Genomic DNA, 14,474 nt, shown 5'->3' with positions numbered 1-14,474 from the left:
TGGCTTCTGCATCGGGTCTGCCTGGCGCCCGAGCACCTAGCTCTCGGTCGTGCAGGAGGACGATGCTAGGGTTATGTCGTGCTGGCTGTGCACCCGCGCTCCATCGTCGACCCATATCTCGCTGACTTCGCGCGTGACACGGTTCAACTGGTTCTATTTTGCCCCGTTGGGACGTAACAGAAGCCCGACCCGATCCTTAAATGATATATTTTATTAGTTTTAGGATCAGATTATACGCAAAGAGACAAGTTTAAGGACCGCAATTGTATTTTACTCGTCCAAACAACATGACGCTAAATTTTTAACTAGCTAAATTTTAGTTGAGGATTTTTAGACCTTAGTTAGATCTCAATCCATGGATAGCTACTAACAAATAGTTTGGGATAGATCCATATGAATCGAGCTAATTGTTTGTTGGAAACTAGCTAGCAGCTATCTCATTAGCTATCTTGGCATAGCTAATAGCAATTAATAGATAACAATTTAAAATGTTTTGCTCTCCTACCCGTCTTCATCATGTGCTGTCCCAACGGTATCAGATAACAAACAAAAAAAATCGACAAAGACGGAGGTAACGGTACAAAGCTGCCAGTTTTGGCACCGTGTTTACTACTACCATTTTTGCCATGCTCTTAAAACCACAGGCAAATGCACGCATTCGATACAGCCAGGAATGACAGAAAATCCAACGCAAAGCCACCACAAGATTCAAGACATTTTTGGCAATGGTAATGTCATGCGGGGCCACCGCGGCGGTGGTCCTTCTACAGTCGGGCGCGGACCACGCCACGCCACCTGAGGCGCCTCCGCCGCTCCACCAACCCTCTCCTCGTCTTCCATATAGATATAGTCAGAGCCTCAGAGGTGAAGCATCCGACTAAAAAGGGCCAGGGCCAGGGCCTTCGCTTGCTTACTACTCCTGCTTACCACACTCTACCTTGTCTCTTCACGTGCACACGACGCCTCCCCCAATGGCTGCGGTGGCGGAGGAGGAGGTGATCGTCGTCGGCGCGGGGCAGTCGGGGCTAGCGGTGGCGGCGTGCCTGTCCCTGCGCGGCGTGCGGGCGCTGGTCCTGGAGCGCGACGACTGCGTGGGGTCGCTGTGGCGGAAGCGCGCCTACGACCGCCTCCACCTCCACCTCACCAAGAAGTACTGCGCGCTGCCGCACGCGCCGCACCCGGCCGAGGCCCCCGCGTACCTGCACCGCGACGACTTCGCGCGGTACCTGGACGGGTACGCCGCGCGGTTCGCCGTCCGCCCGCGCCTCCGCCGCGAGGTCCGGTCGGCGCGGTACGACCCCGCGAGCGCGCGGTGGGAGGTGGAGGCCGTGGACCTCGGCACGGGCCAGGCCGAGCGGTACGCGGCGAGGTTCCTGGTGGTCGCGTCCGGGGAGAACGCCGAGAAGTTCCTGCCGGAGGTGCCTGGGCTGGAGGCGTTCCCCGGCCAGGTGATGCACGCAGTGGAGTACCGGTCGGCCGAGGGGATGCGCGGGAAGGCCGTGCTCGTCGTGGGGTCGGGCAACTCCGGCATGGAGATCGCCTACGACCTCGCCGCCGCCGGCGCCGTCACCTCCATCGTCGTCCGAGGCGAGGTCAGTAACCTGTAACGAACATACTCCCTGCTGCTCGATCTGGTACGCCGGCCAGTCTCTTGCTGCGTCGTTACCATATGCCTGGCTCGACAGATGGTCATCGATGGGATGTCTACTGCTAGCTAGTAGATGCCAGGCAGCACAACAAGACCTGACCTGGTGCGACCGTGGCGTCATGCATGATGCATGACAGTGGCACTGCTTGACAGATGGTGCATGCATGCACCCGAATCCTATGTTCCGCTGCTTGCATTGCATATATAATCCTATGCTGTCGTAGTGTGAGTGTCGTGTATATATACGAGTATTATGAAATCGTATTTTTGCGTCTCGATCGATGTCGTCTTTATGTCCATACTCCCGTGTGGTGAATAAAATCCAAGCACGATCACGATAGTATAGGGGAATACCATGTTTCCAAAATAATCTTTTTATTTTTACTGGATATTTTTTTAAGAAAAAAGATCATTCTATCTCTATTATTATATTGGTTTAGTTTACACAGCACTGCTAGTTTGATTTGCAAATCATATTTTACTTAGATAAAAGTCAGTATATATTTTAGGATCGCTCTTTGCCGCTTCATCGAGCCATTGACTATTCCTCTTCCAACTACATGCGTGCATAATTTTAGGTAACCTTGACATATCTTGCCTGGAACGCTACAGAACGTGTGACTGTTCCCCCACGCGGTAGCAGTCAACATACGTCACCAACGTGCAACGCTACATAGAGACACGTTTGACTAGGCTGCCATTAGACAATGGGGAATGGCGATGGTAACAGGAATTTTCCTGTCGGGAAAAAATTTCCGCCGCGTTCCCGTAGAGAAGAAACTTTTCCATTCCCATTCTATGGCTAGTTTGGGGAATTTCAATTTTATCAAGAAAAAATAAACTAATTTTTCTTAGAAAAATAAAAATCTCGTTGGAAAATAGGGTTCCCAAACTAGCTCTATAATGAAGAAATTCTCCACCAGAAATTGAGGATGGAGGCACATTGCCATCTTTAATGGGGAACAATGCAGTTTGAAGTTATATAGTATAGGATTCCATCAGGAATGGAATGGATGCCAAGTTTTCCATCAATTAATCATGATGCGCAGCCGCTACTGCTAACGATCGATGCAATCCGATCAGCAGTAACTAATAATCACGCATATATGCAGCTCCACCTGGTGACCAAGGAGATCTGGAACGTGGCGATGACGCTGTACCCGTACCTGCCCGTGTGGGTCATAGACAAGCTGGTGCTGCTCATGTGCGCCGTGGTGTTCGGCGACACGTCCCGGCACGGCCTCCGCCGCCCCGCCATCGGGCCCTTCACCATGAAGCTCACCACCCCGGGCTACCCCGTCGTGGACGTCGGCACCTACGCCAAGATCAGGAGCGGCGAGATCCGGGTGCTCCCCGCCGCCGTCAAGAGCGTCCGCGGGAACGTCGTCGAGTTCGGGGACGGCAGCCGCCACCCTTTCGACGCCATCGTCTTCGCCACCGGCTACCGGAGCACTGTCAGGCGGTGGCTCAAGGTACGCCGCCGCGCGCCGCACGCTTTAACTAACTACCGCATCATCTTCACGCGATGGTCTATCTCTATCTGCACTGCCAAAAAAGCTAGCTAGCATGTATTGCATAAACATGCATTGCATTGCATGTGGCCTTGCCTGGTGATGCGTCAGACTTTGCCGCGAAGCAAAGCACGGTCAGCCCGGCGCCGGGTGTCATCTTTGCGGTTGTTGCACGCGCATGCGGCGCCATCGTCTAATACAACGAGCATGCATGTGCGTTCTTCTCTTTTTCCGCAGAGCGAGGACGGGCTGGTCGGTGACGACGGGATGGCGGCGCGGAGCTACCCGGAGCACTGGAAGGGGGACCACGGGCTGTACTGCGCGGGGATGGTGCGGAGGGGCATCTACGGCAGCTGCGAGGACGCGGAGCTCATCGCCGCCGACATCAGCAAGCTGCTGCACCCCAAGCAGGAGCAGGGCAACGGCGTCTAGCTGCAGCTAGCATTTCGCTTTGTTGGTTGCGATGGAAACAAGCTCTATTGTTGTTGGGTTGGTTGATAATAATGGTTGCGTGAATAATTAAACGTGCTTAATTGAGATGGCCTGGCCAGCCTATTCGTTCATTACCCTGTCTGTGCCAGTGTACTGATGTGCACCGACGAGGCTACGACCTACCGCCGCTAGAAACCGGAATTTCCCCGCATGCCGCTTTCTATTGTTGACAACAGTTCAAGAAATGCACCTGTCAAAATCATCTATCAATCGACGTCTACGTCTCCTATCTTCTCAGAATTAAGAATTCTCGCTATCTATTATGGAAATTGTGCACTTTACTTTTACTTTACTGTTACGGATTAGGAGGTGGGAAAGCCAAACTAGCTTTTCAAGATCACCCTTGCTCACCGTCCACTCCGTTTATATGTGCTTAGCTTAAAATTAATCCAAATAGAGACTGCGTAAAAGTTAAATCTTATCATTTGCTGAATGAGTAAAGTGCACTAGACGGCTGTCCTCGAAACTTGGCATGTGTCACTTAGAGTATCTCTAATAGTTATGTAAATTTAGCGCCCTAAATTATATATCTAGGAAGTTGCTAAAATACTGTAAGTAGTAAAAAATGTTTGTACTCCAACAATTCTTTATTTATTTATTGCTACTTTTTAAAGTTGTCAAGGTCAACAAAAAATTAAGGAGGTCTGCTTTCTATTTTAAATTAAGCTGGCGACATAAATCAGTATCAACAACCTTTTCTGACGCCTTGGGAGATCGGAGCTGTCCATGGAAGACCAAACGACCGCTATGACAGGCACACACCGTGCAAGGAGGTCCTCGTGGCGACGACGTGAAGGTAGCACAACAGATGCTCTGACGGTGTCTCGGCACAAGAGGTTGTCTGGCGGTGGTGACGTCAAGACGTCTATATGATGGAGATGGATTTGTGGTCAACTGGGCGGTGGGGCGGCACGGAAACGTGGATAGAGTATGCTTTTCGTGATGTACTTAGCACCAATGTTACTTTAGGGAGTCCCGGCGAGGTTGTTAAATGTATAGATAAAATTGAGTTTTGTAGGGAGATTGTAAATTTAGAGATTGACTTTACATAACAGCTGGAGAAAAGTTTTTCTCCAAAACTTCATAAATTTATATTTAGGGAGTTATTTACATAACTATGGGAGATCTTTTAGGCTTCCAACTCAGAAAACTGAGAAAACATGTCCAGAAACTTTATCGGCCCATGCAAAACTATCTAAAGCTAGGTTTGCAAAACAGGATGCCAACGTGGCATTGCCACGTTGAAGCCACTTGAGATCCTGAACTTGGCATGCTGTGTCACGGGTCCCCGAACTTTGATATTATGTCACTTGGGTACCCAAACTTTCATTAGTGTGCTCTAACGTGGTATGACACGTCATTATTATGTTTTAAATGAGTAGTATACATGTTATAAAGTTACATATTTATCTTGTATACCTTAGCATCATTTAGTAGTAACAATCTTCCCACAAATTTCATACTTGTGCATGTGTAAGCTTGAATCGAAATCATTAAAGCACACATGTAGGGAAAATTATCACTACTAAATCAAGTTTTATAGTGCTTATTCAAATAATAATGATAAAGTTTCAAAGTTGGATAAGCGACATAAAAAACAAACCAAGTAGCAATTTATACTAGTGTGAAGTGCTACCTTGAATTATGCTTAGTTTCTCTATGTTTGCACAATTGTCATCAATTACCAAGAAAGGGGAGAGTGAAAGGTCCTTGCTTTATTTCGGTGAATGAGTGACAATTTAGGTGGACTAATATATTTTTATGTTGAGATACACAAGATTTAGTCCACAAGTACACTAGAGTCAGCAACTCTAGCCATGGAGATGGGATCTTGGAAGTTTGTCACTACTAAATGATGCTAAGCTATACATGTTAAAGATATACTTTTGTAACATATAAACGGATTGTTGATGTGATGTGGCATGTTAGATCACACTAATGAAAATTCAAGGAGCCAACCACTACAGGAATTCACTTAATTCCCGTCGGCCTGAAACCGACGGGAATAAGCCCTAAACCGACGTGAATTACTTATTCCCGTCGATTTAGGGCTTATTCCCGTCGGTTTCAGGCCGACAGGCATCCCTTGCCGGGGATAAGGTTATCCCCGTCGGCGGCTGACGGGAATAATTAATTCCCGTCGGCTATATAGTGGCCGACGGGCGTAACATATTAATTCCCATCGGTTCCCCAGGCCGACGGGAGTTATTAATTAATTCCCGTCGGCCCTGCGTGGCCGACGGGAATTAACTAGGCCGACGGGAGTTAGTAATTAATTCCCGTCGGTTCGACCATAGCCGACGGGAATTAACTGGGCCGACGGGAATTACTCTATACTGCTACAAAAACAGCACTAAATTATGTCACTATTTCTGCACACATAACATATATCAAACATAATATAAATCACATATAACAGCCACATTACAAACACATATAGAGATACGACATCCACAAACACATGCATTTAGACATAAACACTTGCATTTATAATTAAAACATCCACCAACGTGTACGACATAGTATTCAAACATAGCATCCACCAACATCAAACAACGAGTACGACATAGTATTGAAACATAACATCCACCAACGAGTACGACATTTCAAACATAAGTTTAAGTGTTTAGAGATAACCACCACTTGGGTGGTTAGAACTTTGACCGCTGCCGCCTTCACCACCAGAAGGAGAGAACGCGAAGAGCGAGTCAACAAATCCAGTCCCTACTGCTGGATCAGACCCACTGCCACCCGCTTCAGGCGTAACCTATGCAAGTTAGCAAATATCAACACGTTAAATGCAAATATAAAAAAGTATACAAGTGTATAAATTAATGGAGAGTTATCAAACGTACCTGTCGGGGACCATAATTAGGGGTACCCTCAAGACGCCTAATTCTCAGCTGGTAACCCCCATCAGCATAAAGCTGCAAAGGCCTGATGGGCACGATTAAGTCAGGGATCAGTCCACACGAGTGACTCGATCGCGCTTCACCCGAGCCTAGCCTCGGCCGAAGGCAGCCGACCTCGAGAGACTTCTGTCTCGCCCGAGGCCCCCTTTTTATGGCGGACACATCACCGGCTCGCCCAAGGCCTTGGCTTCGCTCAGAAGCAACCTTGACTAAATCACCACACCGACTGACCAAATTGCAGGGGCATTTAACGCAAAGGTGGCCTGACACCTCTATCCTGACACGCGCCCCCGGCAGAGCCGAGGTGACCGCCGTCACTCCACCGCTCCACTGGCCAGTCTGACAGAAGGACAGCGCCGCCTGCGCCACTCCGACTGCAGTGCCACTCGACAGAGTGAGTCTGACAGGCAATTAGGCCTTGCCAAAGGCGCCACGGCGAACTCCGCTCCGCCCGACCCCAGGGCTCGGACTCGGGCTAAGACCCGGAAGACGGCGAACTCCGCTCCGCCCGACCCCAGGGCTCGGACTCGGGCTAAGACCCGGAAGACGGCGAACTCCGCTCCGCCCGACCCCAGGGCTCGGACTCGGGCTAAGACCCGGAAGACGGCGAACTCCGCTCCGCCCGACCCCAGGGCTCGGACTCGGGCTAAGACCCGGAAGACGGCGAACTCCGCTCCGCCCGACCCCAGGGCTCGGACTCGGGCTAAAGACCCGGAAGACGGCGAACTCCGCTCCGCCCGACCCCAGGGCTCGGACTCGGGCTAAGACCCGGAAGACGACGAAACTCCGCCTCGCCCGACCCCAGGGCTCGGACTCCGCCCTGGCCTCGGCCGGACGACTTCCGCCTCGCCCGACCCCCTGGCTCGGGCTCGGCCACGGCAACTGAAGGCAAGACTCAACCTCGGCTTCGGAGGAAACCCCACGTCGCCCTGCCTAGAGCACAGACCGCCACGTCAACAGGAAACGTCATCATCATCCTACCCCGAATCGACTCGGGTCACGGAGAACAAGACCGGCGTCTCGTCCGGCCAGCTCCGCCAGAAGGGCAATGATGGCGCTCCACGAGCTCTATGACGACGGCGGCCCCCAGCTCTCTTACGGCAGCAGGACAACGTCAGCAGGGACTCGACCGCTCCAACAGCTGTCCCTCCATCAGGCTCCGTCGCACCTCCGATAGCCACGACATCACGCCAGCAGGATGCCCAGATCTCTCCGGCTGCCACATCGGCATGTACCTAGGGCACTAGCTCTCCCTCCGCTAGACACGTAGCACTCTGCTACATCCCCATTGTACACCTGGATCCTCTCCTTACAACTATAAAAGGAAGGACCAGGGCCTTCTCAGAGAAGGTTGGCCGCGCGGGACCGAGGACGGGACAGGCGCTCTCTTGGGGCCGCTCGCTTCCCTCACCCGCGTGGACGCTTGTAACCCCCCTACTGCAAGCGCACCTGACCTGGGCGCGGGACGAACACGAAGGCCGCGGGACTTCCACCTCTCTCACGCTCGGCTCCGGCCGCCTCGCCTCTCCCCCCTCCGCGCTCGCCCACGCGCTCGACCCATCTGGGCTGGGGCACGCAGCACACTCACTCGTCGGCTTAGGGACCCCCCCTGTCTCGAAACGCCGACAGTTGGCGCGCCAGGTAGGGGCCTGCTGCGTGCTGACGAATAGCTCCCCGTCAAGCTCCAGATGGGCAGTCTCCAGCAACCTCTCCGGCCCGGGACGGTGCTTCGTTTCGGGGCTCTCGAGTTCATGTCCTTCGACGGCAGCTACGACATGATACTTCTTCCACCGCCGTGCGACCACGACAATGGCGGCCGACAACCCGCCCGCCGGCGGCGGAATCGACAACGTCTACCCCGCGTGGTGGAAAAGCAACATTCGGGCTCGCTCCGTTCTCTCCCCCGCCAACGGAGGAGGAGGCGGGGCCGTCAAGGCCAGACGGGAGGCCGCGCTTCGCCGGCCGTCGAGCGAATCGACGCCCCCGACGCCCCGACGGAAGGCACGCCGGACATCGACCTCGCGTTCAAGACGGAGGCAAGCGCCGTCCCCCCGCGGCACGATGACCCCGAGCAAGAAGACGACGCCGGCGCGCTCGCGGAAAGCCTGCAGGACGTCGCCCTCGAACCAGAGATGACGGCGCAACCAGTCCCCGATGTGACTACGTCGCTCCTCGTCGACCAAAAGGTAACGACTAACTCCCATCTTGCGTCATTTCGACTCGGCCTCAACCCGCCAAACGACCTCGATTTGGCGGGCGCTCTCATTGAGGCGAGTGCAACCCCACTGAGGTTCTGTATGCGGTCGCCTTGGGACCGACTGACGGACGTCTCGACCTACGGGCCCTCTGGGTCCGAGGAAGATGACGACCCCAGCATCGGTTGGGATTTCTCCGGACTTGGCAACCCCAGTGCCGTGCGGGACTTCATGACCGCATGTGACTACTGTCTGTCCGACTGTTCCGATGGAAGCCGCAGCCTTGGCGACGAGAGCTGCGGCTCAAGCCGCGAATGTTTCCACATCGAGCTAGGGAATCCCACCGAAGGCAACCATCTTGGCATGCCGGAGGATGGTGATCTCCCTAGGCCGGTGCCTCGCGCCGACATCCCATGGGAGCTAGCTGTGGTCCCCGCTCCGGCGGGGGGTTACGACCCACAACTCGAGCAAGTCCGCGAGGCGCAGGCCAGGCTCAACGAGGGAACGGGAGCGCTTGAGCCGATCCGTCGGGACGTCGGACAGGCATGGGTGGGCCAACCCCTGGCCGGAGAAATACGTCATCTGCCCCAAGGTCTCCAGCACCGCGTCGCCAACGACGTCAGGATCAGGCCGCCGCCCGCATCCAGCGGGGTCGGCCAGAACCTGGCAACCGCAGCAATGCTCATCCGCGCGATGCCGGAGCCGTCAACCACCGAGGGTCGGCGGATCCAGGGAGAACTCAAGAATCTCCTGGAAGGCGCCGCGGCCCGGCGGGCCGAGAGCACTGCATCCCGAAGGCAAGGATATCCCTCGGAACCTCATGCCGCGACTTCCCGATTCATGCGGGAAGCCTCGGTCTACACCGGGCGCACGCGCAACACCGCGCCTGCGGCCCCGGGCCACCTCGGCAACGAGCACCATCGACGCGACCGTCGGGCTCACCTCGACGAGAGGGTGCGCCGAGGCTATCACCCCAGGCGTGGGGGACGTTACGACAGCGGGGAGGATCGGAGTCCTTCGCCCGAACCACCCGGTCCGCAGGCTTTCAGTCGGGCCATCCGACGGGCGCCATTCCCGACCCGGTTCCGACCCCCGACTACTATCGTAAAGTACTCGGGGGAAACGAGACCGGAGCTGTGGCTCGCGGACTACCGCCTTGCCTGCCAACTGGGTGGAACGGACGACGACAACCTCATCATCCGCAACCTCCCCCTGTTCCTCTCCGACACTGCTCGTGCCTGGTTGGAGCACCTGCCTCCGGGGCAGATTTCCAACTGGGACGACTTGGTCCAAGCCTTCGCTGGCAATTTCCAGGGCACATACGTGCGCCCCAGGAATTCCTGGGACCTTCGAAGCTGCCGGCAACAGCCGGGGGAGTCGCTCCGGGACTACATCCGGCGATTCTCGAAGCAGCGCACCGAGCTGCCCAACATCACCGACTCGGATGTCATCGGCGCGTTCCTCGCCGGCACCACTTGCCGCGACCTGGTGAGCAAGCTGGGTCGCAAAACCCCCACCAGGGCGAGCGAGCTGATGGACATCGCCACCAAGTTCGCCTCCGGCCAGGAGGCGGTCGAGGCTATCTTCCGAAAGGACAAGCAGCCCCAGGGCCGCCCGTCGGAAGAAGCTCCCGAGACGTCTGCTCCGCGCGGCGCCAAGAAGAAAGGCAAGAAGAAGTCGCAATCGAAACGCGACGCCGCAGACGCGGACCTTGTCGCCGCCGCCGAGTATAAGAACCCTCGGAAGCCCCCCAGAGGTGCAAACCTCTTCGACAAGATGCTCAAGGAGCCGTGCCCCTACCATCAGGGGCCCGTCAAGCACACCCTCGAGGAGTGTGTTATGCTTCGGCGTCGTTTCCACAGGGCCGGGCCACCCGCCGAGGGTGGCAGGGCCCGCGACGACGACAAGAACGAAGATCACCAAGCAGGAGAATTCCCCGAGGTCCGCGACTGCTTCATGATCTACGGAGGGCATGCGGCGAATGCCTCGGCTCGGCACCGCAAGCAAGAGCGCCGGGCGGTCTGCTCGTTGAAGGTGGCGGCGCCAGTCTACCTAGACTGGTCCGACAAGCCCATCACTTTCGACCGAGCCGACCACCCCGACCATGTGCCGAGCCCGGGGAAATACCCGCTCGTCGTCGACCCCGTTGTCGGCGATGTCAGGCTCACCAAGGTCCTGATGGACGGGGGCAGCTGCCTCAACATCATCTACGCCGAGACCCTCAAGCTCCTGCGCGTCGATCCGTCCACCGTCCGAGCAGGCTCTGCGCCCTTCCACGGGATCATCCCTGGGAAGCGCGTCCAGCCCCTCGGGCGACTCGACCTCCCAGTCTGCTTCGGGACACCCTCCAACTTCCGAAGGGAGACCCTGACGTTCGAAGTGGTCGGGTTCCGAGGAACCTACCACGCCGTGTTAGGGAGGCCATGCTACGCGAAGTTCATGGCCGTCCCCAACTACACCTACCTGAAGCTCAAGATGCCGGGCCCCAACGGGGTCATCACCGTCGGCCCCACGTACAAACACGCGTTCGAATGCGACGTGGAGTGCGTGGAGTACGCCGAGGCCCTCGCCGAGTCCGAGGCCCTCATCGCCGACCTGGAGAACCTCTCCAAGGAGGTCCCAGACGTGAAGCGCCATGCCGGCAACTTCGAGCCAGCGGAGACGGTCAAGGCCGTCCCCCTCGACCCCAGCGGCGACACCACCAAGCAGATCCGGATCGGTTCCGGGCTCGACCCCAAATAGGAAGCAGTGCTCGTCGACTTTCTCCGCGCAAACGCCGACGTCTTTGCGTGGAGTCCCTCGGACATGCCCGGCATACCGAGGGATGTCGCCGAGCACTCGCTGGATATTCGGGCCGGAGCCCGACCCGTCAGACAGCCTCTGCGCCGATTCGACGAGGAGAAGCGCAGAGCGATTGGCGAAGAGATCCACAAGCTAATGGCGGCAGGGTTCATCAAAGAGGTATTCCATCCCGAATGGCTTGCCAACCCTGTGCTCGTGAGGAAGAAAGGGGGGAAATGGCGGATGTGTGTAGACTACACTGGTCTCAACAAAGCATGTCCGAAGGTTCCCTACCCTCTGCCTCGCATCGACCAAATCGTGGATTCCACTGCTGGGTGCGAAACCCTGTCCTTCCTCGATGCCTACTCGGGGTATCACCAGATCCGGATGAAAGAGTCCGACCAGCTCGCGACTTCTTTCATCACGCCGTTCGGCATGTACTGCTACGTCACCATGCCGTTCGGCCTGAGGAATGCAGGCACGACGTACCAGCGGTGCATGAACCATGTGTTCGGCGAACACATCGGTCGCACAGTCGAGGCCTACGTCGATGACATCGTAGTCAAGACACGGAAGGCTCCCAACCTCCTCTCCGACCTTGAAGTGACATTCCGGTGTCTCAAGGCGAAAGGAGTCAAGCTTAATCCTGAGAAGTGTGTCTTCGGGGTGCCCCGAGGCATGCTCCTAGGGTTCATCGTCTCTGAGCGAGGCATCGAGGCCAACCCGGAGAAGATCGCGGCCATCACCAGCATGGGGCCCATCAAGGACTTAAAAGGGGTACAGAGGGTCATGGGATGCCTCGCGGCCCTGAGCCGCTTCATCTCACGCCTCGGCGAAAGAGGTCTGCCCCTGTACCGCCTTTTAAGGAAAGCCGAGTGTTTCGTTTGGACCCCTGAGGCCGAGGAAGCCCTCGGCAACCTAAAGGCGCTCCTTACAAAGGCGCCAGTCTTGGTGCCGCCGGCGGACGGAGAAACCCTCTTGGTCTACGTCGTCGCGACCACTCAGGTGGTTAGCGCCGCGATTGTGGTCGAAAGGCAGGAGGAAGGGCATACATTGCCTGTTCAGAGGCCGGTTTACTTCATCAGCGAAGTGCTGTCCGAGACTAAGATCCGCTACCCACAAGTTCAAAAGCTGCTGTATGCTGTGATCCTGACGAGGCGGAAGCTACGACACTACTTCGAGTCCCATCCGGTGACTGTGGTGTCATCCTTCCCCCTGGGGGAGATCATCCAGTGCCGAGAGGCCTCGGGCAGGATCGCAAAGTGGGCAGTGGAGATCATGGGCGAAACGATCTCGTTCGCCCCTCGGAAGGCCATCAAGTCCCAAGTATTGGCGGATTTCGTGGCTGAATGGGTCGATACCCAACTACCAACGACTCCGATCCAACCGGAGCTCTGGACCATGTTTTTCGACGGGTCGCTGATGAAGACGGGGGCCGGTGCGGGCCTGCTCTTCATCTCGCCCCTCGGAAAGCACTTACGCTACGTGCTACGCCTCCACTTCCCGGCGTCCAACAATGTGGCCGAGTACGAAGCTCTGGTCAACGGATTGCGGATCACCATCGAGCTAGGGGTCAGACGCCTCGACGCACGCGGTGATTCGCAGCTCGTCATCGACCAAGTCATGAAGAACTCCCACTGCCGCGACCCGAAGATGGAGGCCTACTGCGACGAGGTTCGGCGCCTGGAAGACAAGTTCTTCGGGCTCGAGCTCAACCACATCGCTCGGCGCTACAACGAAACCGCAGACGAGCTGGCGAAGATAGCCTCGGGGCGAACGACAGTCCCCCCGGACGTCTTCTCCCGGGATCTGCATCAACCCTCCGTCAAGCTCGACGACGCGCCCGAGCCCGAGGTATCCTCGGCTCAGCCTGAGGTACCCTCGGCTCAGCCCGAGGCACCCTCGGCCCAGCCCGAGGTACTCTCGGCCCCCGAGGGCGGGGCATTGAACGTCGAGGAAGGGCAGAGCGGGGCCACGCCAGACCAGGATTGGCAGGCCCCGTACCTGCAATATCTCCTTCGAGGAGAGCTACCCCTCGACCAAGTCGAGGCTCGGCGGGTAGCGCGACGCGCCAAGTCATTCGTCTTGCTGGGCGACGAAGAGGAGCTCTACCATCGCAGCCCCTCGGGCATCCTCCAGCGATGCATCTCCATCGCCGAAGGTCGGGAACTGCTGCAAGAAGTACACTCGGGGGCTTGCGGCCACCACGCAGCACCCCGAGCCCTTGTTGGAAATGCTTTCCGGCAAGGCTTCTACTGGCCAACGGCGGTGGCTGACGCCACTAGAATTGTCCGCACCTGCGAAGGGTGCCAATTCTATGCGAAGCGGACACACCTGCCCGCTCAGGCTCTGCAGACAATACCCATCACCTGGCCCTTCGCTGTATGGGGTCTGGACCTCGTCGGTCCCTTGCAAAAGGCGCCCGGGGGCTACACGCACCTGCTGGTCGCCATCGACAAATTCTCCAAGTGGATCGAGGTCCGACCTCTGAACAGCATCAGGTCCGAGCAGGCGGTGGCATTCTTCACCAACATCATCCATCGCTTCGGGGTCCCGAACTCCATCATCACCGACAATGGCACCCAGTTCACCGGCAAAAAATTCTTGGATTTTTGCGAGGATCACCATATCCGGGTGGACTGGGCCGCCGTGGCTCATCCCATGTCGAATGGGCAAGTAGAGCGTGCCAACGGCATGATTCTACAAGGGCTCAAGCCTCGGATCTACAACGACCTCAACCAGTTCGGCAGGCGATGGATGAAGGAACTCCCCTCGGTGGTCTGGAGCCTAAGGACGACGCCGAGTCGTGCCAAGGGCTTCACGCCGTTTTTCCTGGTCTACGGGGCTGAAGCTATCCTGCCCACTGACCTGGAATACGGCTCCCCAAGGGCGAGGGCCTACACCGAGCAAAGCAACCAAGCCAGCCGAGAGGAAT

At 56.4% G+C, this 14,474-nt stretch overlaps 1 protein-coding gene and 1 long non-coding RNA gene across 2 annotated transcripts; one reads left to right on the top strand and one right to left on the bottom strand.

The window, feature by feature from the left end:
• Positions 1 to 717: 717 nt before the first annotated feature.
• Positions 718 to 3,724, top strand: LOC100282971 (uncharacterized). Its single transcript, NM_001159466.2, has 3 exons — positions 718 to 1,592; positions 2,761 to 3,120; positions 3,397 to 3,724. The coding sequence occupies exons 1-3, from the start codon at positions 972 to 974 to the stop codon at positions 3,589 to 3,591; spliced, it is 1,176 nt and encodes a 391-aa protein (NP_001152938.2). The 5' UTR covers positions 718 to 971; the 3' UTR covers positions 3,592 to 3,724.
• Positions 2,556 to 3,231, bottom strand: LOC100278151 (uncharacterized). The gene has a single exon (NR_145440.1). It is a non-coding gene; the product is annotated as an uncharacterized lncRNA (long non-coding RNA).
• Positions 3,725 to 14,474: the final 10,750 nt, after the last annotated feature.

Source organism: Zea mays, chromosome 8 (assembly GCF_902167145.1).
Source record: "Zea mays cultivar B73 chromosome 8, Zm-B73-REFERENCE-NAM-5.0, whole genome shotgun sequence".
Classification (NCBI taxonomy): Eukaryota; Viridiplantae; Streptophyta; class Magnoliopsida; order Poales; family Poaceae; genus Zea; species Zea mays.
Note: the sequence above shows the minus strand (reverse complement) of the source record. Positions and strands in the feature narration are given on the sequence as shown.